Source organism: Apodemus sylvaticus, chromosome 9, assembly GCF_947179515.1.
Source record: "Apodemus sylvaticus chromosome 9, mApoSyl1.1, whole genome shotgun sequence".
NCBI lineage: Eukaryota > Metazoa > Chordata > Mammalia > Rodentia > Muridae > Apodemus > Apodemus sylvaticus.
Genome location: NC_067480.1, coordinates 58,768,516 through 58,792,414, shown reverse-complemented (window position 1 = coordinate 58,792,414; position 23,899 = coordinate 58,768,516). Strand labels below are relative to the sequence as shown.

At 39.2% G+C, this 23,899-nt stretch overlaps 1 protein-coding gene across 1 annotated transcript in view; it reads right to left on the bottom strand.

Annotated features, from left to right (window-relative positions):
* The window catches only part of Pgap1 (post-GPI attachment to proteins inositol deacylase 1), a 65,848-nt gene that overhangs the window by 9,015 nt on the left and 32,934 nt on the right, over positions 1-23,899 (bottom strand). The window contains exons 13-25 of the mRNA XM_052192936.1: positions 23,562-23,639; positions 20,347-20,422; positions 17,797-17,870; positions 17,626-17,677; positions 16,949-17,015; positions 16,444-16,552; positions 15,117-15,155; positions 11,840-11,933; positions 9,091-9,181; positions 7,950-8,147; positions 6,796-6,931; positions 4,723-4,773; positions 996-1,183 (exon numbers count right to left, since the gene is read on the bottom strand). Coding sequence (XP_052048896.1) covers positions 996-1,183; positions 4,723-4,773; positions 6,796-6,931; positions 7,950-8,147; positions 9,091-9,181; positions 11,840-11,933; positions 15,117-15,155; positions 16,444-16,552; positions 16,949-17,015; positions 17,626-17,677; positions 17,797-17,870; positions 20,347-20,422; positions 23,562-23,639 — 1,253 coding nt within the window. The remainder of the gene's footprint in view (positions 1-995; positions 1,184-4,722; positions 4,774-6,795; positions 6,932-7,949; positions 8,148-9,090; positions 9,182-11,839; positions 11,934-15,116; positions 15,156-16,443; positions 16,553-16,948; positions 17,016-17,625; positions 17,678-17,796; positions 17,871-20,346; positions 20,423-23,561; positions 23,640-23,899) is intronic.

The following is a 23,899-nucleotide window of genomic DNA, read 5'->3' as shown; positions in this document are numbered from 1 at the left end:
AGGAGAGAAGACATAAATTAATAAAAAGTAAAAATACAAAGAGCAAATAGCCTTTAAGGAGTCAATAAAACACCTAGGAATAAACCTATATACCACTGAAGAAAACCCTAGAGTTGAAAGGCCTTCTACATTCATGTATCATATGTGTTGCACAAAGCAACCTGTGAATCCTTGGTGATCCTGGAAAATACCAATGGATACCAAAGCCTCCTTGTGCTTCCATATCTTTTAAAATTTCACACATTAGAGAAACCATACCACACCTGTTTTTCTGAGTCCACCTTACTTCATGTAACAATGATAGCCTCTAAGTTCATCCATTTTCTTGCAAAACCCACCATGTTGTCCTTCCTGGACTGAACAGGCCCTTGTGCACACATGCCGTGCTCTCTTTACTCACTCAGGTCAGTGAGCCTCTACGCCCACTCATCACTCGGCAGTTGTCGGCACTGTGCAGTCCTGTGCAGGCACAGCCGTTGCGTGAAGTGCTCTTTGTGTGTAGCATTGCTTTGGCTGTTTGGAATCCATTGTGCAAATAAATACTACACTGCTGCGTTCAGTCTCCTAACTCTGATTATTCCTAGGCACTGAACTGACTCTTTTAGAAGGCTGTTTATACAAGGGTTTGTTGGAAAAAGGGGACAAGCTGGAGAAGAGAAGCTGGCACAAGGGAAGATGACCTCAACACAGGACAAGACTTGTACACAAATGTCACAGCGAGATCCATTATTTCCTATACCACACATAATAAAATGGTTTTTATATATCACTTTTTAAAATAAAAATACAAATCACTTTCTCTGGCTGATTTTTAGAGAATATTATAATCTGAAAACTTGTATCATCATGGCTAATGAGGGAATGGAAATACATTGAAAACTAATGCCAGGCAATACACGGCTTCCTATTGAACATGGAGCATCAGGAACACAGCCTGGCTTTATCAAGAGAGACCTACTGTGCGAACCACACAATACTGACATAAATAAACACACCTAAGGTTCTTTAACCAATAGATCAGAGATGGCATGCTGAGCAGCACAACCCACGTCAGCAAATTAATCACGGTGCTGTGCATGCGCAGGCTGTCTTCAGCATCATTGGCGCATAGGCGAAGATTTTGTACAGCAGAGTCTTTATGGTGGTTGGACTTTTTTTCACTTCTTCTAGAGTGTTTGGGATTCTAGAAAGCAATAAAATAAGAATGCCAAGATTATGAATAAGCAAAAATAAGTTCACGATAACCGCTCAGAATCAATCACTAAATTACTTAACTCATCTTTTCATTTCCAAACATAAATACTAAATTTACTTTGTTAAAAGTACTTTAAAATTGTTACCATCATAAGAATTTTGGTTTTGTTGTTTGTTTTCTTTGAGGGTGTTCTTGCTATGTTACCCTGGCTTGTCTCAAACTCTTGGGCTCAAGCTGTCACTCTGCTTCCCTTCCTGACTGCTTGGAACACCAGCATGTGTGACCACGTCCAGCTACGTTCTTTTGTCTTCTTAGTTTTATTGTTAGTAATAACTCAAAATAAAATTTGTAAGTCAGTCTGTCTGTCTGTCTGTCTGTCTGTCTTTCCTTCCAGTTTTTCGAGACAGGGTTTCTCTGGGTAGCCTTGGCTGTCCTGAAACTCACTCTGTAGACCAGGCTGTCCTCGAACTCAGAAATCCACCTGCCTCTGTCTCCCAAGTGCTGGGATTAAAGGCGTGCACCACCACCGCCCGGCTAACAGTTTATTTCTTAACAACAAAAAAAGTGCTAATTGTAGCAAGTTAAACTGAGAATGAGTCAGGTCTGTTTTATCATTCCTCAACATAAAAGTTACTAAATTCATAATTCCCTTTAAACATTGTAAAATCCTCATCCCCTACCCCTGAAGTAGCTAGGGTTTCCATTGCTGAGCAGAAAAGAACCATAATAAAAATTGCTCTTATAACTCTTATAAAGGACAACATTTATTGGGTCTGGCTTACAGGCTCAGAGGTTTAGTGCATTATCATCGAGGTGGGAGGCATGGCAGTATCCAGGCAGGCATGGAGCGGGAGTAGCTAAGAGTTCTACATCTTCATCCAAAAAAAGTCAGGGCAGACTGTCTTCCAGGAGGCTAGGAAGAGGGTCTCAAAGCCCACCCCCACAGTGCCACACTTTCTCCAACAAGGCCACACCTACTCCAATAAACCAATATCTCCTAATAGTGCTCCTCTCTGAGCCAAACATATTCAAACCACATTCCACTGCCTGGCCCCCATAGGCTTGTTCTAACACATGAGTCTTTGGTGGCCACACCTAGCCATAGCATAGTGAAAAATACATTTAGTCCAATTCCAAAAGTCCCCAGTCTCCAGCAGTCTCAACACTGATAAAAGTCCAAAGTTCAAAGTCTCTTCTGAGATTCATACACTGACTTTACTATAATCTCCTATAAAGTCAAAACCAAAAAGCAGATCACATACCTCAAACATCACAGGATATACATCACCATTTCAAAACTTTATAGAGAGGAAATATGGGATCAAACAAGACCAAAAACCATCTTGGCAAACTCCAAACTCTGCATCTCCATGGCTGATATCAACGTATTCTTCAGATCTCCAACCTCTTTTGTCTTTATTCTTTGCAACAAATGTCTTTCTCCTGGGCTGGTTTTACTCCCTATTAGCAGCTTTCCTCTGCAGGTATCCCATGGCTCTGGAATCTCTAACATCTTGGGTTCTCCAAGTAAATTTCAACTTCACAGCTTCTTATTCCAACATTTGGGATCCACACATGATCTTCTGGGATCTTCCAAAGGGCTTGGGTCATGTCTCCAGCTCTGCCCTCTGCAGCACTCCAGGGTCAGGCTGACTGCACTCTACTGTTGCTGCTGTTCTTGGTAGTTCCGCCATGGTACTGGCATCTCCAATATGCTGGGGTCTTCATCTATAACTAGGCTTCACCAAAATCCTCGCATAGGCTCCCTTTATGTGGTGCCAAGCACACATCTTTGCGTGACCCCTGCAGTCTTGGGCCTTCAATTGCAACTGAGCACACACCTTTACCAATAGCTTCCCTGGCTTCTCACAGTGCCAAGCCTCAGCTGATCTCCATGACCCCTTCATACCTTAAAAACCAGTACTACCTGGGTGATTATTACATATTACCAAGTCCAGCTGCAGCATTAGGTACAACCTTGGCCATCATTAGAACACAACTTCTTTGTGCTTTCAGAAAACTCTTCTCAGAAGATTTCACCTCAGTGATGCTGGTCTCCTCTTAATCACCGCTAATTTCTTAGCTCCAGCTAACCAGCATCAACTGTCCTAGTAGTCCCTTCTATTCCTGACTCTAAAGCCAGAGCCACATGGCCGAAGCTGCCTGGTTTGCTGCTTGCTGGGGCTGGAACATACATTATCACCAACTTTCTGGTTTCCAGCTCCTTCATTGCCTAAGCTTGGCTGTCCTGGAACTTCCTCTGTAGATTGACCTTGAACTCAGAGATCTGCATGACTGTGTCTGCTGAATGCTGAGATTAAAGTTGTGTACCACCATGCCTGAGCCTAAACTTTTCATGGTCACTATTCCTCAAGATCCAGATCCAAAGCCTGTGTCTTCCAGCCCCAAGATCTGGATCACAAGTGTGCCCTCCATTTCTAGACTGTAGTTCATTCCTGAATAAAAGTCCAAATGAAAACAATAACCAGGTAATAACACCTAAAATGATATAACCATTCCTTGTTCAACTGCAAAGACAAACAATAAGCTTAGCTGGGATGGGGGTCCTGCCTTGAGATTACCACTCCCTTAAATCTGTTCATCTCCTTAAACACAAGAGTTAACTCCATTTCACTTCCTGGTGGCCCTTTACTACTTCAACTAGATATTTTGTTATTTTTCCTTTCTAAGCTTGCTAACCTTGATGAAAATGTTCTTCATGAGAGTAAACCAGAGGACAAAGTCGATGCTGGGCTTTGCCAAGACTTACTTTGTCAGTGTAATTAATCTGATCCTTTTTACCTCAGGCTTTAGCCTCAGGCAGACTCTTCAGAGGAGGGCAAAAGGAATCCACATTCATCATCAAAATATCACAAAAACAGTGTCTAGGCTATACTAACATTCTCCTCTGGAACTTCTTGAGCCAGTCTCCCACAGTTCAAACCACCCTCGGCACCAGTGCCTTCCACATTCCCACTAGGATGCTCCATTCAGTAGCATGCAAAGCTTCCACTGCTTCCCAAATCCAAAGTCCCCAAGTCCACATTCCTGCAAACAAAAACATGGTCAGCCCCATCACAGCACACCCTAGTCCCTGGTACCAACTTCTGTCTTAGGGTTTCCATGGCTGTGAAAAAAACACCATGACCAAGGCAACTCTTACAAAGGACACTTAATTGGGGCTGGCTTAAAGGTTCAGAAGTTCAGTCCATTATCTTCATGTCAGGAAGCATGGCAGCATCCAGGTAGGCACGGCACCAGAGGAGCTGAGAATCCTACATCTTCATCCAAAGGAAGCCAGGCGCCTAGAAAGAGGGTCTCAAATCCCACCCCCACAGTGCTACTTCCTCCAACAAGGCCACACCTACTCCAACTTCAATACCTCCTAATAATCCCACTCCCGGAGCCAAGCATATTCAAACCAGCACACCCCCTAAACTTCAAAACACAGCAATAAAAAAGATCAAATGTATATTTTCTCAAGTATTTTCATATCAGCTATATAGAGTTTAGAAACAAAAACTTACCACTGGCTGATTATTTTTAAATGTTGTTAGGCTGGCTTGCAGATGAACAACCTAGGAGGAAGAAATTACTTTACTTTTACTTGTATTTGAAACAAAGCCAATAGACTTTTTTTTTTATAAGATTGTATTTATTTTATACAATTGTATTTATTTATAAAACACTGTCATCATTTTCAGACACACCAGAAGAGAGCATCAGGCCACATTACAGATGGTTGTGAGCCACCATGTGGTTGCTGGGAATTGAACTCAGGACTTCTGGAAGAGCAGTCAGTGCTCCAAGAGACTATTTTTAAAAGTTCAAACTGAGAAGCATTATAATCTGAAAATTAAAAAAATATATATATATGAACATGGAGCTGGAGAGACGGTTCAGTGATAAAGGATACTATCTGCTCTTGCAAAGAACCTGGGTTTCGTTCCAAGCCCCCTGATGGTTCACAAGCCTCCATAACTCTACTTCTAGGCGTCCTTAAGGCCATCTTCTGGATCCGTGGGTACTGACACACAAGCAGACAACACTCATACACATAAAATAAAAATACACAATACTGAAAACATTTAAAAAGTAAGCAACCAGCCTTTATTTAAACATTTTAAAACAGTATTTTATGAAAGAAATCATAGCAGATGCTAATAACTCTTATGGATTTAAAAAATAAAACAAAACAAAAACACAGGGCTGGAGAGATGGCTCAGTGGTTAAGAGCACTGACTGCTCTTCCAGAAGTCCTGAGTTAAATTCCCAGCAACCACAAGGTGGTTCACAATCATCTGTAGTGGGATTCAATGCACTCTTCTGGTGTGTCTGAAACAGCTACAGTGTACTCATATAAATATAATAAATAATTCTTTTTTAAAAAAGAAACACACACCAGGCAGTGGTGGCACACGCCTGTAATCCCAGCACTCTGGGAGGCAGAGGCAGGTGGATTTCTGAGTTCCAGGACAGCCTGGTCTACAGAGTGAGTTCCAGGGCAACCAGGGCTACACAGAGAAGCCCTGTCTCAAAAAAAAAAAAACAAATAAATAAAAAAAAAATAAAAAAAATAAAAAAAATAAAAAAATAAAAGAGAGAGAGAGAAAGAGAGAGAGAGAGAGAGAGAGAGAGAGAGAGAGAGAGAAGCACAATAGAAATAATACAAACTTCCAGAACATGCAGAGACTGTTTAAATCCTGTGAGCTATAATAACTTTACATCTTGTAGGTTAAAAGTTTGATTATATTTAATATTATATAAAAATGTCCAATTATATGTGGTGGTAAATTACCTACAAGACTTTTAAAGAAAAAACTGTAAATTTATTGTTTCCTACAAATATCTGATGGAGTTTTGTCTTGGAGTCAGTTTTTTAAAAAAATATTTCTAATTAAGAGCCTAACCATGTAATTTATAAACTGAAGTAGCTCTAGACAGCTTTTCAGATGCATAAAACTTCCCTTTAGAAAACTGAAAATAATCTACAGTGTGCAAAGAGTCAGTAAGAGCAATTGTCTATGTGGTGTCAACAGTGTCCCACATGCACCATGCCTGTGGCCTGTAGCCTCCTGATCCCTTTTGAGGCTGGCAGTTTAGTCAGGGCTCTCTGCCTCTCCAGGAAGATCAGCAGTTCGATTCGCCATCACTGCCTTTGCTTCTTCAGCAGTGTATGTCCACATTCACTGACATGACTGATGACACGATTAAAACTAATAACTTTCCCTTTTTTTTACTTCTGAAAAGTGTGAGTAAATCCAGTCTTAAAATGTTTAAAAAGTTAATGCTTGCAAGAACAAAATATAACCTAAAACAACAGATTACATCTTTCTTCCTTTGTTTTAACCAAAACTCCCATTCAGAACAATAATTTCAATTCTATGCTTAAGTAAATATAAGTTAAATAATCATGATGCAAAAACCAAAAATAAAAAATAAAAACAACAACAACAAAAAATACCGCCTTTGCACCATCAATTTTCTAATATAATAGAGGGCTGCATTCAGGAGAATCAGTCTTTGATACTAAGGCCTATGAGGCATTCTACAGGTGCCTAACAGAAAGCCCAGGCCTTCTGTCTCTCTGACCCACATACCTTACACACATAGTACAGGTAAGACAGAAGTATGGCAAGGGCTCCACAAGTTGTCCAACTCACTATGAGAAAGACAACTGTCAACACAGGCAAGTCTGGTGACATCACCTTGATATCTTTAGGAAGTTCTGCAGGTCTGGAATAAAAGGAACAAGGTTTTTTAAAAGATACAGTAACATATATTCATATAGTCCAAGAACAAGGCAATGTATAGGCTGAGGATCCCTCATGTCACAAGAGGACATTCCAATCCATGGGCTCATTGGTGGGCCACTGCCCAAATGCAGGTGTATTATGGGAACTGATAGCCTTTAGGTTATGTATAAGATTTCTCATTACGTATGTATAAATGTTAAAAAATCTAAGCAGGTCTGAGGCTGGAAACATTTAACAGCCTGAGCGGTTCAAATGGAAAGCAACAACCCTGAAGGGCTCTACCAGGCCCTCTGCTGGTTATTATTATTATTATGTGAGGATCACAAAGGAAACAATAAAGTCTTTCTCAACAGAGTATGACACATATCTATAATTGGATATGATTACTTCTCTCAGTCATCATGACTGTTAATAAGGAAGAAAACATGGCAATTATTGACAGGTCCTGTGTCACACAGCCCTGACAGAAGAACACACTTCTGTCTGTGGAGCCTGAGGTCTTACTGACAGACAGCTGAGAACCACCTCAGAACACCGAGGGACGCTGCAGCATGTGCAACACGCCGTGTGACAGGAAACCATCCATCGTGGAGGAGTGAAAAGAAAACTAGACTCGGGTTTTTATCCAGAAAGCCTTGAGTAACTTTAAATTCAAACTGCCCTGGGCCTGAACTCCATCCAACCTCAGGATCTGTTTTCAGAGTTTATCCATCCATCCAATCAGATGGTAAAGACCAAGAATGGAGTCTCCTACCTTGGAGTATGATAACAGAAGTCAGAGTCTTTATTTACAATGTAAGTGACAAGATTCCTGGGGAATGTGTGTGAAGACGCGTATGACTTTCTACGCCCCCTCCTCGCTGCTCCTCTTCCTTTCAGAGCTGAGGACCAGAATCCGGCCCACCACACACTGGGCACATGCTTTCCCTCTGGTCTATGCCCCAGCCCTTGTATTTTCTTCACGGAGAGCAGTAAGAAAGCTTTTAGCATAACTTTACCTTTTCAGAGCTAGCCACAATGAAGAAAGAAGCTGCACGGATGTAGAAGAGAGTAGACCACTCCAGTATGCAGTACACGTTCCAAACAGAAAGAGAATCAAGGACACGAGAGGGAAGCACATACTCTGACTAGTCAAAACGATGGCATCTAATTCCGGTAATAACACTGCATCCCACAATTCCTTAAACCATCTATACCTGTAAAGCAGATAAATGGTAGACATAAGGTAGAAGCAAAAACAAATGAAACTGCAACAGCTGTTGTTTAACTGTTTATTATCTGAGGTGTCTGGCCATCTACTAGAATCTGTAATGTGCTAAAATAGTTTATGAAATATACTGAAAACAATCTTAATTCTTTTTTTGTTTGTTTTTCATATAAATGTTCATGTAGCACAGGCTGGCTTTGAAGGATAGATCTTCCTGCCTCCACCTTCTGAGTGCTGGGTTGCAAGTGTGCGCATGTGTGGTTTTTCCTCCATTCCTCTCTGTCTCTGTCTCTGTCTCTCTCTCTCTCTTTCTCTCTCTCTCTCTCTCTGTGTGTGTGTGTGTGTGGCATGCTGCTCACAGACTGAGCACCTTCCTCTACAGCTCTAGGCCCTATTCCCTTGAGATAGGGCCTGTCCCTGAACTGGGATTTGGCCATTTCAGCCAGCTCTCAGGTTCCAACTGTCCTTTCCTGCTCCGTGTTGGGGTTTTAAGGGAAATAGCCACAACTGGGCTTGGTGTCAGTACTAGGGATTCACAGAAGCACTTTTACCCATCAAGTGACCTTCTCAGTCTTTGGTTATTAATTCTAATGAACAAAACCAGTAACATATCCCCCAAGAGAGTCTACTAAGCATTAAGTATCCGACTGCTCCTTTACTCCTACAAACCAATCTCTACCTCAACTAATACAGCGTTCAGCAGCTTAAAGTCAGGACGTCAAGAGCTATTTGGAATGATCTATAATTACTTCTGAAATGACTTCACTACTGAAAATTAACATATTGGGCCTTTTCCTAAAAGAAAATTCAAATTTAATAAAATATATCAATTGCCAAATATATATATATAAAAGTTCATACTGCATCATGAAATCAAACATAATTATTTTATAAACAAAATTAAAATTATTAGCACAGGTAATAAAACTTACCCCAACAAAAATTTAATCATAATTACAAATGGGTCAACTTTGTATGGTTTGGCTTCTTTATCCAATATGGTAGAATATTCTAAGCAATAACCTGGCGATTAAAGGAAATCATTTGTATGAAACAAAAATTCACAGTAATTAAACAAAGATACTTTATCTCACAATTCCAACAGTAACATATAACAGAATAACACTGTACCCCCGAGACTGCAAGGGTCTATAGTTCTACCACAGACACTTGGAAGGTTCACTGCGGTCCACACATCTAGTCCTTTGACAAGCGAATCCAGAGTGTCAAAGCTAGGGCTTTACAATGTGTATTTTTATAAATATCAATAAGTGATTTTAATAGTTTTATTGAGATATTATTCATATTCTATATAGTCCATCCATTTGAAGTCCATAAATTTGGCTTTTGGTATATTTGGTTATACATTCATCATTACAATCAGTCTTAGAACATTTTCATGACTCAAAAGAAATTACTTTTAATTTTTTCACTGTTTGGTAATTGCTAATCTCCCTTTTGTCATTATAAATATTCCTAGTCTGCACATGTAATATAAATGTAATCATATAATGTATGATCCTTGTGATTAGCTTCCTTCATTCAACACTTATCAAGACTCAACCATACTTTTGTGTATATAGAATTTATTTGGAAGTGCTAGGGATCAAACTTACGGAGGACTTCATGCACACCAGGCAAGTGCTCTATCTACCACTGAGCGATACCATCAGTTCTTCATATCTTTTTAGCAACTGCTTTGCTTATGAATAGCACAACTGTGGACATGTGTGTACTTGTCTATGTGGATGAAAACTTTTAGTTCTCTTTGGTGTGTTCCTAAGAATAGAGAAGCTGAGTTATACAGTAACTCCCCATCCATTTGAGGAACTGCTAAGTGGTTCCCTACAGTTGCATATGAAGGTTACAACTTCTCTGCTTCCATATTATCCTATAACTATCATTTTACTATACATGTAGTATACATCTAGTGTGTACAATCTACAGGTAAGATGATTTTCATGCTTGCTGCATGATTACCTCTTCATCTGTTCCAAAGCAGCTAGTTTCAAATGTCCCTAGTGTCTCCACAGACAAACCAGCAGATTCTCTGTGATTCTGAATCAATTGTCAGTCCGCTAGAGCAAAGCAGTATCAAGTGTTTCTTTTCAAAGTGGAGCAAACATACTAAAGTCTGCCTGATGTCATACTGCCAGAATAGCCCCACAATTAAAAGGCTAGGTTTGAAACTCAGAAGGCAACAGTTTCATGTTCTCTCTATGTGCTGAACTTAGTTTGCAATACATATATGTATGCATGTAAGTGGGTATAATCCAGGGTTCATCCTGGATGGATGACCAAGAAAGAAGACCAAGAAAGTGAAAAGTTGCTGAGGAGGTAGGGGACACATCTAGGGACAAGCTACACAGGGACAAATGATACAAACAGAGAGCACAAAGGGTGGAAGGGGAGCTTAGTGTGGGAAATCAATTATAGCACATTGTATTTAAAAAAGCCACCACCACAGTTAACGGATTAAACACTAACAGTAAATTCGTGAAAAGCTATTAAATGGTACTAGAGTTTTGCGAAGGCCATTTAAAGAACCGAGTAGCTAAAGATTTGGTCCACAGAAACGGTGACCAGCTTGGCCTTACTCTTTCCCCATCTCCTGCCTCCTGACTACTGTGCGAGCTGAGCCAAAGCCTGGTCTACCAGGAACCCACACTCTAGATCTGCTCTTCCCTTTGCTGACTCTGGGAAGCTGACTTCTGTGGACTTCTGTGGACTTAGCTACATGAAGATTTTTAAAAAGTAGTAATGGAGCATTGTCTCAAAAATTAGGAGAAAAGGGAAGGCTGGGGGACAAAGAAGGACAGAAACAGGTGAGAGGAGGAAAGGAAAAGAAGGGATGGAAGGAAGAAGAGAGATAAAAGAAGATGGGAGGAAGGAAGGACTAAATCAGGAAGGCAAGCAAGATTAGTGAATGCATGCACACTGCAAGTTTATTAACACAAACATCTCAGCTGCCTCAGCAGCAAGAGGAAGGGGTGTGGCCTAGAAGAGACTCTGTCCACAGCTCTGATTACCAACGTATGTGTTAGAAAGCAGAAGAACATGTCCATCATGGAGCATGATCAATGAAATCTAAGCTATGAGAAACACAAAGGAGCACAATGTTTTCACTAAATTACGAGGGGGAGTGGTGAGACGGTGGGAAACTAGCCATGGAACGTAATGATGAAACCTAAGGACAAGCTGCAGTGTGTGGATCTTACCTGAAAAGCATGAAACACTAGGATCCCTGGATACTGTCAGGCCACTACTAACCCTCTCTTCTGTCCTGTTGCTCCCATCCCTTCTGGTTCTTTCCTTCCTACCTCCATTCCTCTCTCCCTTGCTTTCTTCTCTTCCTCATTTTTATGGGTCATTTTTTAATGTATCTAGTAACTCTTTCTCCTTTTATAAGACAAAAGTACTGAAAAAACTGCAAAGACATGAAGAAGACTGGTCACAAAATCACATGCTATTCTGGCATTCCCAAGGTGGTAGTTAATTCTAAGAACGTCCTTATTATGCCTTCTAATTCATCATAACCTAAATAAACATGACCTCACTGGGCACTAGCTTTGCTCTCTAGTACTGGCAAAACAAAGTCAGCAAGGGAAAATGACATCAAACTAAATGGTTCCGCTGTAAAATTTAAAACAGCATCAACTTTTAAGGCGTGAGCACTTTTACCTGTCGAGAGGAGAGAGTATAACTGTCCTCCATAGGCAAGAAGGATGCTAGATACAACGTAGGCAGGAAGAGCTCCACCATGAAACCTAACCACCTAGAAGATAGGCAAATCAGATGTCAACTGTGGAATATCCGCGCTGATGAAACAAGTGTATTCTCACACAAAATAAAAAAGGTTATTCTTCACTTTGCATTTTCCTGACATGGCTGCACACATATTTCTAGTAAGGAGCATCACAACCCTGAGTAAGTAAATATTATTGATGTATAGCACCATAGAAAAATCTGAGTTTTTCACCAGAGGCATAACTGAGCTCCCCTGCTACAAGGCATTTTCAAAGCATCCTTATTGAGCACCAATGTTCACTCATGATGCCTGGCACCTTATATGCATTATCTCATTGCATTCTTCGTAAAAACAACACCTTGAAGTGGTTTCATCCCTATTTTAAGGACAGAAGAATTCAGGTACGGAGAGTCCATATGTTGTAATATTATAAATGTTAATGGTTAACTCACTTCATCTCTATGTGCTTATTAATAAAATGGGGACAGTACTAATGTTCATAGGTGGGTATAGAGATAAAGCACAAGTCACTGTTTAAAGCGGCTGGAATGATAACTCTCACTAGATAAGCCATCACAAATCCTTCGCTGTAATCATTAACCTTCACTAAGTTGGAAATCCTGTGAAACTCGAACTTAAACGCAGCTGAAGCTCATGGCCATGTGTTCCAGTGCTTCAGGAGGACACACCCTGTACAAAGCACACTGTATTAAAGGGATGTTAAGGCAACTGTTCCGCTGGCATATAGTAATTAAGCAAAATCATAGGTTCAACTGTGATATTTTTATACACACATTATGCTCTTGATGTTAGCATTAATTTACTTTAAAGGTTTCTCTCCTCCATGGAGACTGTTTAAAATGTAAATCATCTGATAACTGGATAAAGCATATGGCAGTTGAGGCCCCACACAAAACAGTGTGTAAATCTTCAAAAAGCCCAGCGTCCTCCTCATCTTCCCAGTACTTCTCCAAGCAAGCTGAGAGTCTACTGTCCGAGAAGCATGTGAGAAGCGTCGTCTCATCTCTCCAAGCCCTCTGAGGGAGCTCTCACCCCACTACCAAGCAGACAAGACAGACTGAGGAGCAGAGACTGTTGCTCATTGTACTGGCTGGTTTTGTGTGTCAACTTACAGGCTGGAGCTACCACAGAGAAAGGAGCTTCAGTTGGGGAAGTGCCTCCATGAGATCCAGCTGTGGGGCATTTTCTCAATTAGTGATCAAGTGGGGAGGGCTCCTTGTGGGTGGTACCACCTTTGGGCTGGTGTTCTTGGGTTCTATAAGAGAGCGGGCTAAGCAAGCCAGGGGAAGCAAGCCAGTAAGAAACATCCCTCCATGGCCTCTGCATCAGTTTCTGCTTCCTGACCTGCTTGAGTTCCAGTCCTGACTTCCTTTGGTGATGAACATCAATGAAGTGTAAACTGAATAAACCCTTTCCTCCCCAACTTGTTTCTTGGTCATGATGTTTGTGCAGGAATAGAAACCCTGACTAAGACACTCATGTACTAGGAGAATGTAAAGAAGCCCTTAGTTCCACAGGATGGAAGGAAAGCTTGCAGGCAGCTACTGGGGGCTGAGACGGTAGAGTCACTCGAACCTCACGCTGTAGACTATGCCGTGAAGCTAAGCAGCCTGGTGCGTCCAGCGCTACGTCGGGCTTTACCTCTCGCTGAGCTGTATGTCCCTGTACAAGGCACCCTCCTGATTTCTCATCAGGAGAACTCGAGGGACAGCATTTCATTGTGTGCACCTACATCACGCTCCCACTTGAAATAGTAACTGACACACAGCAAGTGACAGACAGTGGTCTCCTCTATCAATCATGAATATCCTTAACTGCTCCAGAATTCTGGATAGGGTCCTACAGTGTATTCCGAACATGAGATTCCTTGTAATGAGAAAGGGCTATTGTTAGAAGCAATGTTATATCAGGCTGTGAATCGTGTAGGGAGGGAAATCTAAAACAGTTTGAAAATGTCACAATGACATCAAACAATGCTTTGTGTACTAATTTAAAGAATCTAAAAATACACATGTATCAAATGAGTTAGATACATTATAAACTTGAGTTCATTCCCCTACGACCTACAATGAGTTAGATATGTTATTATACACTTGAATTCATTTACCCAGGATCAACAATGACTTAGATATGTTATACACATGAATCCATCCCCCTAGGATCTACAAGCTAAGTAATTAAAAATGAAGAAAGACCATGTGTTTTTTTTGTTTGTTTGTTTTTATAATTTTGGACTTAATTAACCCAAATTCTTTGACAACTTGAAAAGTACAGACCTTTGATCCAATGACACTAATACAATTTTGCTTTTCAGAAAGATTTCTATATCTGGATATAAGTATTACTTTGTCCTCTTTTGATATAATTGTCTTTGATTATTGTACACCAAGGTAGCTTGAATTGTCTTATCATTGATCTGACATATGGACCACAGGGATATGGATAAGAGGTGTCCACCTTTACTCTAAGCTATGCAAGGTACAAGTCCTTTGCAAACTTTAAAAGCCCAAGAGCAGGAATTATTTTGTATTACAAAGAAATAATTTTAATTGGTTCCTTAACTCTTTATAAATCTTTAAGTATTTATTGATGCCACTTTACAACACTAAAATTTACCTGTTTCTTCATGATTTATACAACATACTTAGACATTAACTGAGTTTTATTATGTTCACAAATTTTACAATAATTAAATCTAATTCTCAGCCAGGCCCAGTGGTGCATACCTCTAATCCCAGCACTTTGGAGGCAGAGGCAGGAGGATCTCTCTGAGTCTGAGGCCAGCCTCATCCACAAAGTAAGTCTAGACAGCCAGGGTTACACAGAGGAACCCTGAATCGAAAAACAAAACAAAATCTAAATATCTAATGCTCACAGGTTGTTCAAATGAGATAATGCATACAAAATGTTTCATTATAATAGTTGAATTATAATCATGACCAAATACAAAATTATCTGTATTAATTATGTCTGAGCCACAAAACACAAAGATCAAAAACTCAAAGCAGCAATAAAAATTTTTGTTGCATTAATTTCTGTCTTAATATTACACAATTCTATAAATTCTAATAATAATGACTAATTATGTAGTTCTACTTAAAAAATTGCTAATTTACTAAAAAAGATTAAAATCCCTTCCAAATCACAAAGCAATAAATAATCAACCAACCTGCATTACATTTGTCTTACCTGTCCAAGTATTTGTGGAAAGGAAGTCTTAATTGTCACCTAGTATAAAATAATTGTTAAAAAAAAGGAGATTATTTTTCCTAAACTCATTTTACATTTTATTGAGTACTTCTGCATACTTTTTAACAATTAAGATCTTCCAGAATGTCCTCAACCATCATTTTAATTGTCTAAAGTACAGTTTGCCATTCTATATGTTTTCCAGTACACTTCTTCCTCAGCCCCTGGATGAATGTTATGGTATGTGGGTAGTGAATCTTTACTACTCATTATCCACAGTATGTCAGGAAGAGATCATGTTGGTTAAAATAATATAAATCATAGTATATTTATGAATGTCATCTTTAATATATATTATATATTAAGAAAGCTAGAAAAAGGAGAACTTTCTTAAGAAAGTTGTAACAATTATATACAACATGGCTATGTCTTGCTAAAATACAGACTTCTTTAAAATATGTGATATTGACTTTCAAAAAACATGGACATTTGGTGAGCATGCTGTATTTGAAGCCAAACTGAGAACTTTTTTTTTTTTTTTTTTTTTTTTAAAGATAGGCTTTCACTGTGTAGCCCTAGCTGGCCTAGAACTTACTAGACAGGCCTGGGTTGCCTCAAATACACAGAAATCGATAAGACAATACAGTTCTTATCACTCTAATATTGGAAGTACAAACTTTCAAACTGAAAAACCCAGTAGACCTGCAGTGCTGTCACTGTCAGAAACAGATGGCAAACTATCATCCATAAGTTCCATGAAACACAAACTAATTCATTACACAGGTGCACCTGAGACCAGGTCAGAGGCATAGGTCCCATTAATCTGGTATCTCCTAGTTTACCCTAGGGAAGTTAGTCCTATTACACAATCCAAATACTTAGGGCTGCTAACCAGGAATAAGATATTTCACATATACTAGAGTATTATAATGTCACCACTGAAAAGCAAACAGATCTTTAAACAGATCTTTAAAGGCGAGATCCTTAAACTAACGCGGCACTAGTACTAACTAGTGTGCACCATGTCAACTGCTGTAGTGAGGCCTTGGCAGCTAATTAAATGAAGCTCTTCAACTTATGAAAAATTCTTGATTCTGGCCTTAAAATTTAGAGTAAGTTGCAGTATCCACTTATTCTATAAGATGCTCATATGCTCGGTCTATCTACAGAAATACTAAATGGTATGGTAAAGAAAGGAAGTGGGACATATTTAACATGTGAATTTCTCATACTTATGGGCTTCCATATGATAATATATCTGCAGCTAATAGAAAAAAACTTTTACTTGTCTATAAGTAAATCATAGAATTATGCAAACGAGTCTTACCTCATACTGACAGTCTGACGATGTGTACATTTTTAACAGTGCCACATAGCTGTCATTTTCTGGCTGAGCAACATGAAGCTTCAGAGAAATGTCTGTGGAAGATGGAACCCTGAAGAGATTATTGGAATATTAATCCTCAGATATAAAGTGACGGTAAACAGCCATGCCCAAGGTGATCCTTAACACGATAGAATGAACTAATGCAGAGGAAGGAGACAGACAGATGCATTGTCCCAAGTGGACACTTGTGTTCATACCACAGCTATTTGGTAGTCCCAGGAGCACATGGGCAATGGTGGAGGTAAAGGAAAGATGGTCATTTTTCAAACAGGATTCAAGCGCTATATTGTATAAATAGAATGCTATATAGCTTAAATAATGGGCATGATACTAAAGGGTGAATACATTTTACTAATAGGAACTTTAATAATGCATATGACTTAATCTAAGCACAGATTCTATTTTAGAACACCAAAGTTTAAAGCAAATTTTTTTATATGCTTACTGTGCAATGGTTAGTGAATCTTCATAAGACCAGGGAATATGAAGTTTATAGATACTAGTTATTTCTTCTGTTAAGACATAAAAGAGAGAAGCATCCATGTGTTACCCTAACTTGTACACAGGCTATAAGACTACTACATATAAACTGCCCAGTTTACAAAAAGATCAGTGTACATCACAGCACATGATAAAAGATTATTGAACATCACACTCCCAGAAGATATTAAGGTATTTGAGTAGTACTAAGAAACTAAAAGAAAATTAAACAACTAAACCTGAGTTGCTACTATAATAAGACATAAAGAGCTACAGTTTAACACTTATCATTTATGATTAATATTATGTTTGTGTATGATGACTGTGTATAAGTACACATGGTCAGGCGGAGGTCAGAGAGACTATGGAGTCATTTACTTCTACCTTTATGTGGGTTCTGGGGATTGAAATCAGGCCTTTGTCTGCTGGCCAGCTCACCTACCTCAAAATATATAGTACTTTTAAACATATAAAAACGGTTTACTATTAAGAAAGAGCCTATATTAAATCTCTTGAAAATAGAAATATTTTCCCATGATTATATATTTAGTTGTACTCCATATAAAATGTGTGAAATAAAAGACACGAAATAGCAAACTCCAGAGCAAACGTGCTGATCAGATGGGAGCACTATGCCCTTACCTTTGCTTCCAGTGCACTTGCTGACCACGTTGACTTTAAAAGCTTGGTATATCTGATAAAGGGGGACAAATACAAAAAGCAAAACAAACAAACAAACAAAAAACAAAGTTTCTTTGTTTAATGAAATAGAAAATGCAGATGAAGTCTTCCTGGTTTACTCATGAGGATTACCTGTCCAAAGTTCAGCAGCTCTATATTGTAGTATAGTCCATTTGTATTTAGTATCACCTTTCTGGAAGACAATCCTGTTGAATTAAAAGCACTGTGTTATTTATAATACCAGAGAATCTCCAAAAATGTGCTAATTGCTTAAATAACATTTAAAAATACCGACAGAGTTGTGAAATTAAGAGAAAAAGTTTTAAAATTTGCTGTGGTGGTGTATGAGCAGAGGGTGACAAGCTTAAGGCCAGCGCAAGCTGAGACTGAAGCCACCTGAGCTGCAAGGGAGACAGATGGTCCAAAACACAAGTTAACAAGTTTTTACCGCTGCTATATAGGCAGTAACTGCTAAATACAACAGTATGTATGACTTTCAGTTATACTGAAGGTGATTTTAAAAAGTCAAGTACTTATTTCCAACTTTAGGAAGATTTGGTTCCTAAAGCATATTACTTTTAAATGATACAGGTAATTCAGAGTTGTTACTACGGTATCTTCCTAAGCATTTTGTACCCCAAAACATCGATCCACGGTGGGATAGGGGAAAAAAACCTTAAAGGAAATTTCCTATTACAAGCAACACTGATATTTTTCATGAAAAGGATACGTGTGTGTGTGTGTGTGTGTGTGTGTATGTATATATGTGTGTGCACACACATGCACCATACTAAAGGGTACAGGAACCAAGCTAAACAAGACCCTAAAAACCAAAGCTAGAACAAGTTAAGCAAGACAGTACATACCACTATTATTTTAACACCATGAATAAAATATCCATGCTAAGCAATCAATCCACTGTTGAGCTAGGCCTCAGCCATACATATATCTTTTTTCACTAGTCCAAACAGTCTTGAATAAGGAGGCCAAGGCAACTCTATCTCAGACAGGATTTCAATAATGGAGACTGCAATAGTAATTATTAGCTAAAAGATAGTTGACGTATTGCATGCTAAAATTAATAAGTGCACATTTTTTCAAATTATTTCCTACAAGATATTCGTAATGGTAAAAAATAAAAACCAGTAATTACATAGTAGAGAAATCTTTGATGTACACTTTAATTAACAAAGATCAAAGTTAACACCACAAACAATTAGATTTATTAGCATCATACTTCCTGACACAGGAATTCTGGGTATCCTTGGCAAAAATACATCAGCTCAATGTGAACATGTGACAGCATTAAACAAATCCAAACTGAGGGATTTTCTGCAAGTAACTGAAATGTTTCAAGGTGACAACGGCCAAGAAAACTGATGGGGGAGCTGACGTGTTACAGGAGACACCAGCTAAACCCACTGAGCCACCTGGAGGAAGACCAGCGACAAGACTGGCGGTAAGCAAAGCCTGTTGAGATTATACAAAATCGTACCAGTGCTAATTCAGATTCAAAACTGTATTCTGGAGCTGGAAGGTTCAGTGGTTAAGAACCTGAGGTTGATTCCCAGCACCCATATCAGGTAGTCCACAGCTAATTCCACTTCCGGGGGAATCCAACACCTTCAGCCTCAGCAGGTACCTACACTCGTGTACACATGCCCAGACAAGGTTATAAAGGAAGTCTGCACTCTTTTGTATCATTTCTATAAGTCTAAAATTCTTTCAAAATAAAGTTTATAAGAACATTTAACTTGGGAGAACATGTAATGGAGAGATGGCTCAGTGGTGAAGAGTACTGGCTGCTCTTCCAGAAGACCTGAGTTCAACCAATTCTCAAAAACCACACTGTGGTTCATACCATCTGTAAGTCCAGTTCCAGGGGATCTGTTACCCTTTTCTGGCATCTACAGGTACTGTACACACATGGTACATGAAAAATACATGCAGGCAAAACTCCCATTCATGAAAATAATCTATTAACATATAGTTGAGAAACCTTCATTAGACAGCAACAATTTAGATATGCTGTGTGTCCATGACAGAATCTAGTGAGATATCTTACTGATGAACAGAAAATTACCACGACAGTGTTGAAGGCACAAGCACAGAATCAGGATGAGAAATAAGTGAGGTTTATTTTAATAATAAAAATCAAAGCTTGTTCTGTGAAAAAACTCTAAAATGGACCAGTATTACATAAGAAAATAAGCACTTGGTTCCTGCATCTTATATAAATATGGGAAAATACAGAGGTGGCTTATAATGAAAATGGCCCCCACAGGCCCATGTGCTTGAGTAATTTGTCCCTAGCGGAAGGAAGCCTTTGGGAAGGATTAAGAGGTGTGGCCTTGCTGTGCTTTCCAGTCTGTCCCTGCCTCCTGCTCTGGGATCCCATGTGGGTAACTCTCCAGCCTCCGTGCTTTGCTTTGCCACTATGTTCTCTAGTTATGGTCTCTCTTTTCTAAGTTGCCTTGGTCATGGTGTCTTATCACAGCAAGAGAAAATAAACTGAGACAAGGCCTGTCTAACCTTAGACGCTGACCACCAACCCACTGAACCTGACCACGCTGTTTCCTAAGTACTCTACTTGGGACATGCTAACATTTAGTATTCTATGACTGGCAAAGTCAATCGGCACTGCTAAAAGCTGTGCTTAAGCTTCAAACACAAAATACTTACCAAAGGAAAAAAGGTGAGTTACAGGAAGCTGTATGGATCTTGCTTCTTTCTTAAAGAATTCACAGTCTACAACAAACTGAGATATAAGACATTTGACTCGTTAGAAAATGTAGAATTTAGTTTAGAAAACTCTTGAGGTTTGTGTGGAAAATAAACCTCCGCTTTGGCAAGGTTTGTGAAACTGACCTTCTGTAACTCTGGCAAGAATTTCTCAAGAAGGTGCTATGTCAAGAAGACTTGATAAGCCATTAATTAATCAAAATACTATCTAAAGGTCATTTTTATAACAAATTCATTGCAAAGCTTAATCATAACACCAGGTGTTTTCAGAGGAAGGGTATTAAAGGCTAGATCAAAGCCCTGAGACACAAAGGCAATTTAAGATTAAGAGTTTAGACAACATGTCTCTGAGTACTTTCCTAGTCAAAAGAAAATTATATTTATTGTTTTAAAATTAAATCCTGTATCTTTTAAGTATCTGTAGTTTAATCAGGCTATAAAAGCATTTGTAGCTAGTCATCTAACTCATCTATAGCTAATGCTATTTGTAGGAGATTACTGCAGATAAGCCAGTTATTACAGAAAATGAAAAGAAAGGACTGTCTACCCTAAGCTTCCATGACGACTCTTCCTGGGCTATCTCAGCTGTGTTATTCCCTTGTCCTCAGACGGACTCTCTAGTTACTAAACTGAAGACCAGGTGCATGAGTTGCTGTTAAACTTGTGCTGTGTGGTGCACAGAAAGGAGCATCACCATGCTAAGTCCTTTGCTTTCATTCCTTCTCTCAAGGCAAAGAAGCAGCACTTCCATTACAGAAAATACTGTTCAAAGACTACTGTGGTGGTGTGAAGATGCTTGTCCCAGGGAGTGGCACTACTAGAGATGTGGTCTTGTTGGGAAGTATGCCACTGTGGGTGTGGACTTTAAGACTCTCCTCCTAGCTGCCTTCAGAACAAGAGTTGGAACTCTCAGCTCCTCCAGCTCCACATCTGCCTGGATGTTGCCATGCTCCCACCTTATGGACCGAAGCTCTAAACCTGTAATCCAGCGCTAATTGCTGTCCTTTATAAGAGTTGCTTTGGTCATGATGTCTGTTCGCAGCAATGAAACCCTAAGACAAAAGAAATCACTTACTGAACAAGATTATTCATATTTTTACAAAGTGTTTTTTGGGTGAATCATGAGATAGTGAAAGTTTTAAAAAATACAATTTCAATGATTCTGTGTAAAGATATATAAATACTAGATTTTTTTTTTTATGTAGACTGTGCTGATAGCTTGGCATAATGAAAGAAATCTAACCAAGAAAGACAGAACACAAAGGTCTCTTTACATAACCAAAGCTAGTCAGTTTCTGTGCTTGTAGTTTGTGTTTGATCATGGAAAAAGATGTAGCTAATTCCACACTGTGGTTCCCAAATCATAAAGCTATCGGTTGCATCTGCTCTTTGTGCACAGCTCACTGATGAAGAGCTATGTGTAGATGTGCAGAAAACAAAGATCAAAGTTATCATTCTAGTGAGAGAAACAGCGCGGCCATGCCACTTTCTGAGGAGGATTCAGATGTATTGTGTACTGTCTGCTGCGTTTATCTATTTGCAGGAAGACTTGCTGATTTCTTGGAATAACCAGAAAAGGCCTTTTCAAGTTTTGGAAAGACGTTAGATTTATCTGAAACCAACTTACGTGACAGAACAACCCTTAAAGAGAGCTTTCATTATTGAAGATGCTGAATTACCTCTCACTTGAGCTAAGCAATCCATTAAAGATACTTGTGAGAGTCAGCCTTCAAGACAACTGGCAACAATGCCCACTTATCCTTTCCCTGATTTCTTCTAAAATTTCCTAATTATTTTGGTCACAAATCTCATTAAGTTACTCAAAACACTTTGGGTTTTGTTTTTTTATTTAATGTGTCATTCACTGCAGATTAGATACAAACTGGGGGGAAAAGTATATCTGCTTATTAATCTCAGAGTTTACAGTATGTTGATAACAATAAAGATATTAGTAAATAATTTAAAATGTAATGTAGTATGACTAGTCTTCAAAGAGTCATCAAAAGTATCAAGTGACTAAGTAGAAGCCTGCTGGAGGAGCATGGGAAAGGAAGGACGCTTGACTGGCCCTAGAAGGTAAGTGGGTTGGTCCTAATGGTTCACACTAGGGAAGAGAGCCAGGCCTCCCCCTCTCCGCGTACCTTCTTCCCCGTGACTCTCTTTACTCCTACTCCACATCACTAAAAAAGCCCCTCAAAGCTCTGGAAGGGGTGCTTGCCCCTCCAGTGGCAGGCCCACAGCTTCCTTCTGCCTTCTTTCTGTTCAGGGCTTCGGTCAAAGACTGCACAATATTACAGCTTCCCTCCATTTCTGCCCACAATACTCTACATCTGAAATGTATCCTCTCGAAACCATTTCCTTCTTCACTGTTTCCCACACCATGCTTTCCCAGTCCCTGTTTTGTTTTGATTTGTATTACAGTACTGCTGATTACATGCAGCTATGGTACTACTGAGTCTCTAGAATGTATGTAGTACAAAGGAACTGGAATTTGAATTTTGTTTTATTTTAATTAACTTGAATTTAAATAGCCATGCATGGTAGTAATTTGGCGCTTGACAGTACTGATGCAGAGTACCACTCTTTCCTACAGAAGTCCTATTCCTTAAGGCCACTTTGCCATCCCCTCACTAAACAGCCATGTTCAGTTCCTCCGTCTGATGTAATTAGTGTTTGTTCTCTTCATGTACTTGCTACATTCTGACCTGTATTCTATGCATTCAAAATTCTGCCTTTTCTAATTACTCTTATTCACATTATCTCTTTTCCCCTCCTTACATGACAGGATGACAAATGGCAGAGTCTTTTCTATATCTCCTACTAATATCTGATATCTTATAAAGCACCCACTTGATATGCATGAGGCCCTGAATTTAACTTTCAACATATACCCACACTCCCACATAAAATGGTACCTAGCAAGTACGAGATCTGGAAAGACTGGCAAACTGGAGTCAGCTCTCACTAGGAACAAAAGGATCTGTGTCTGTTCTGCTTAGTTCAAGATGAATGGACACTGTCACGACCTAACATCAGGATCACCACACTGGCCAGGATGGTAGATAAGCCTGTACCTATGCTGAAATCATCAAAAAATGAATGTTCACATGAGTATCCACCAAGCATTCCAATAGAAACTTTACTGCATCTGTTACCTTGCTTCCGTGGACGGATGGTACATAGACAACAATATGTGACAAGGATGGATAGTCTTGAAGTCTTAGCGTCAGATACTGGAAGGAAGGGTAAAGACACAGCCATTTTTGTTTCTGATGCATGTTAAAGAGAACTTACAAAAACTTATTTCTCAGTGGGTTTAGAAATCACCTCTTAAAGCACCCACTCGATATGCATGAGGCCCTGATTTAACTTTCAACATATACCCACACTCCCACAAAACCACACACAAATCAAACTTATATTCACATTTACATTTCCAGGTCAATAATTTTACAAAAACATAAATTTATAGTAATTACTATTAAATATAAAC